General features: G+C 44.0%; 1 protein-coding gene across 1 annotated transcript in view; it reads right to left on the reverse strand.

Moving 5' to 3' along the window:
- LOC147817957 (uncharacterized) overlaps positions 1-2,369 on the reverse strand; it is a gene marked incomplete at its 5' end in the record, with an annotated part of 5,142 nt that extends 2,773 nt beyond the window's left edge. The window contains 3 exons of the mRNA XM_087179266.1: positions 5-611; positions 841-1,064; positions 2,359-2,369. Coding sequence (XP_087035392.1) covers positions 5-611; positions 841-1,064; positions 2,359-2,369 — 842 coding nt within the window. The remainder of the gene's footprint in view (positions 1-4; positions 612-840; positions 1,065-2,358) is intronic.
- Between the last annotated feature and the right edge of the window lie 4 nt (positions 2,370-2,373).

A 2,373-nucleotide genomic window follows, 5' to 3' on the forward strand; every position in this document is an offset into this window, starting at 1 on the left:
GTACTGCTGATCTCTGATCAGGTTCAGCTCCCTGAACGAAAGCAGAACCAGCAGACTGACATCTTGGTTCTCCAAGCCCTCTGCCCAGTCCAGAGAGAACTTCTGCACCGAGAAGGTTTTTCCAACGCCAGCGACGCCGTTGGTCAGAACCACTCTGATGGGTCTCTGTTGGACAGGTAAGACTTTAAAGATGTCTTCTCTCTCTTGGACAGGTAAGGTTTCAAAGATGTCGTGTCTCTGTCGGACAGGTAAGACTTTAGAGATGCGGGGTCTGTGTCGGACAGGTAAGGCTTTAGAGATATGGTGTCTGTGTCGGACAGGTAAGGCTTTATAGACGTCTTCTCTCTGTCGGACAGGTAAGGTTTTAAAGATGTCGTGGCACCTGATTGGAGCGTCATGGAGGGTCTTCTTCTTGGAAGTTGTCTCCAGGTGAATCACCTCATGTTGGGTATTAACCTCTTCACTCTGTCCCTCTGTGATGTGGAGCTCAGTGTAGATCCTGTTGAGGAGGGTTCCACTTCCTGTTCCATCAGTTCCTTCAGTCACATGTTCACATCTGCTCCTCAGACTGATCTTATGTTGATGTAAAACCTCCTGCAGACCACTATCTGCTGAAAGAGAAGAGACAACGTCAGACTGAAGAAACAGAATCTGAGAATCTGATGATTATTTTCATCAGCTGCAGAAAAACTAAAGACAAACAAAGAAAAGGTTTTTAATGTTGTGGTATTTATAATCATCTTAAAGGTTGATGCTGTGTGATGTAACAAATGACTCTGTATAAAACAACAGGTCCTGGTCTCAGAATGATGACATCATCATACAGATGTGCAGTCTCACTTTGTTCAGTGCTGGTCTGACTGGCTGTCTGCAGTCCAGGTCTTGTTCTGGGTCTTTTTCCACACTGGGGACAGGAGGAGTCTCCTGAAGAACCAGACTGGTCCCAGTATGAGGTGAAGCACTGTCTGCAGAACCAGTGTCCACAGCTGGTAGAGACTGGATCCTTCAGGACGTCCTGACACAGAGCACAGCAGGACACAGAGACATGGCTCCTCCTCTTCAGTCTGTGAAGACATTTCTTTATCACTAACATGTCACAGTCACAGGTCGACATCTGTGTTATGATTGGTTGCCAACCTTAATCAGGCGGGTCTTAAAGTGATGGCTCAGAATATCTGCAGTGGAATTGTCATAGGTTCTGATCCATAGTCAGAGTATTAACTACAGTGGATTAAGGTTGGTGTGTTCCCACTGAACAGGCAGGAGGCACAGAAGCTGAGTGATGTACTGACGTAAACAGGGACAGCAGCAAAAATGAAGTTTAGTCACCGAAAAAATGCCCACCTAAAAAACCAATATTATTTTAAGCGTTGGTTTTAATTTGAATATTTTTCACCATTTTATCTTGCCCTCAAACGGACATTACTTTTGGCGCCACATTCTCTCAGCTGTTGAACCCCGGTCCTACGTACAGTTGCACTCATGCTGTGAACTTCATGGTTAATCAGATGGGTGTTTTTTAAGTTGCTAAAATGCATTATTTCTGCTGTCATCATCCACAGCAGTACATGGCTCCTGGCTGCTTCTCCAAACTGGACTGAACGCGCCAACCTAAATCTACAACAGCTACATACACTGACTGTTGGAAAGGCAGCAAACTGTTGCACAGACGCCATCTTGTGGCAAAGGTGAGCAGTTGCATAATTAAGCTCATGGAGCGTGTAAATTGGTGCGGTAAGAGGGACTTCTTACTGGAAAGACAATCTGGCATCTAAGTGGTGTGAGTTGTGTGCGTCTCTGACACACTGATTAAACCAGATGTTTCTGACTGAGCGGATGGTTCTACAGCCTTTCGCTGCCTGTTGGTGATTTGTTTGTATTGTTGTACAGAGGCTAAGCTAGTGTACTGACCATGTGGTTTGCTTTTATGCTGCCAGTTCCAGTAGAGGTGGTAGGTTGAAATAATGTTGGTTATTCTGTGTAATATGGAAAGTTGTTAGTGTGTAATTTCTTCCTTCTTCCATGTATACAATTGGGTTATCAGGACTTTACTGTTTCTTCTGTTAGTTATTGATTAAGTACATGTGCAATGGCGACCACATGCTAGTAATTTTCATTTGTATTCTGAGTAACAAGCAGTGTCATTTGATTATACGTGGTTTGAATTTTTCTAATATTTGTCTTCCTTATATTTGTTCTTGCCTTAGACCACACAGTGTTCACCTCTCACCTGTAAGCCTGAATGGTTGCAGAAATATACTGTTGTGTTACAAACCAAGTCAGTAAAGAGTTAACTGAATCTGAGTGTCCTCCGTGTTCTGACGACACCCCAAGTTTACAGTAGAAACAGTCTCTTACTGTGAGTCTGTGGGT

Source organism: Seriola lalandi, unplaced genomic scaffold (assembly GCF_002814215.2).
Source record: "Seriola lalandi dorsalis isolate HSWRI2012SDOR001 ecotype SW California unplaced genomic scaffold, Sedor1 jcf7180002054814, whole genome shotgun sequence".
Taxonomy (NCBI): Eukaryota; Metazoa; Chordata; class Actinopteri; order Carangiformes; family Carangidae; genus Seriola; species Seriola lalandi.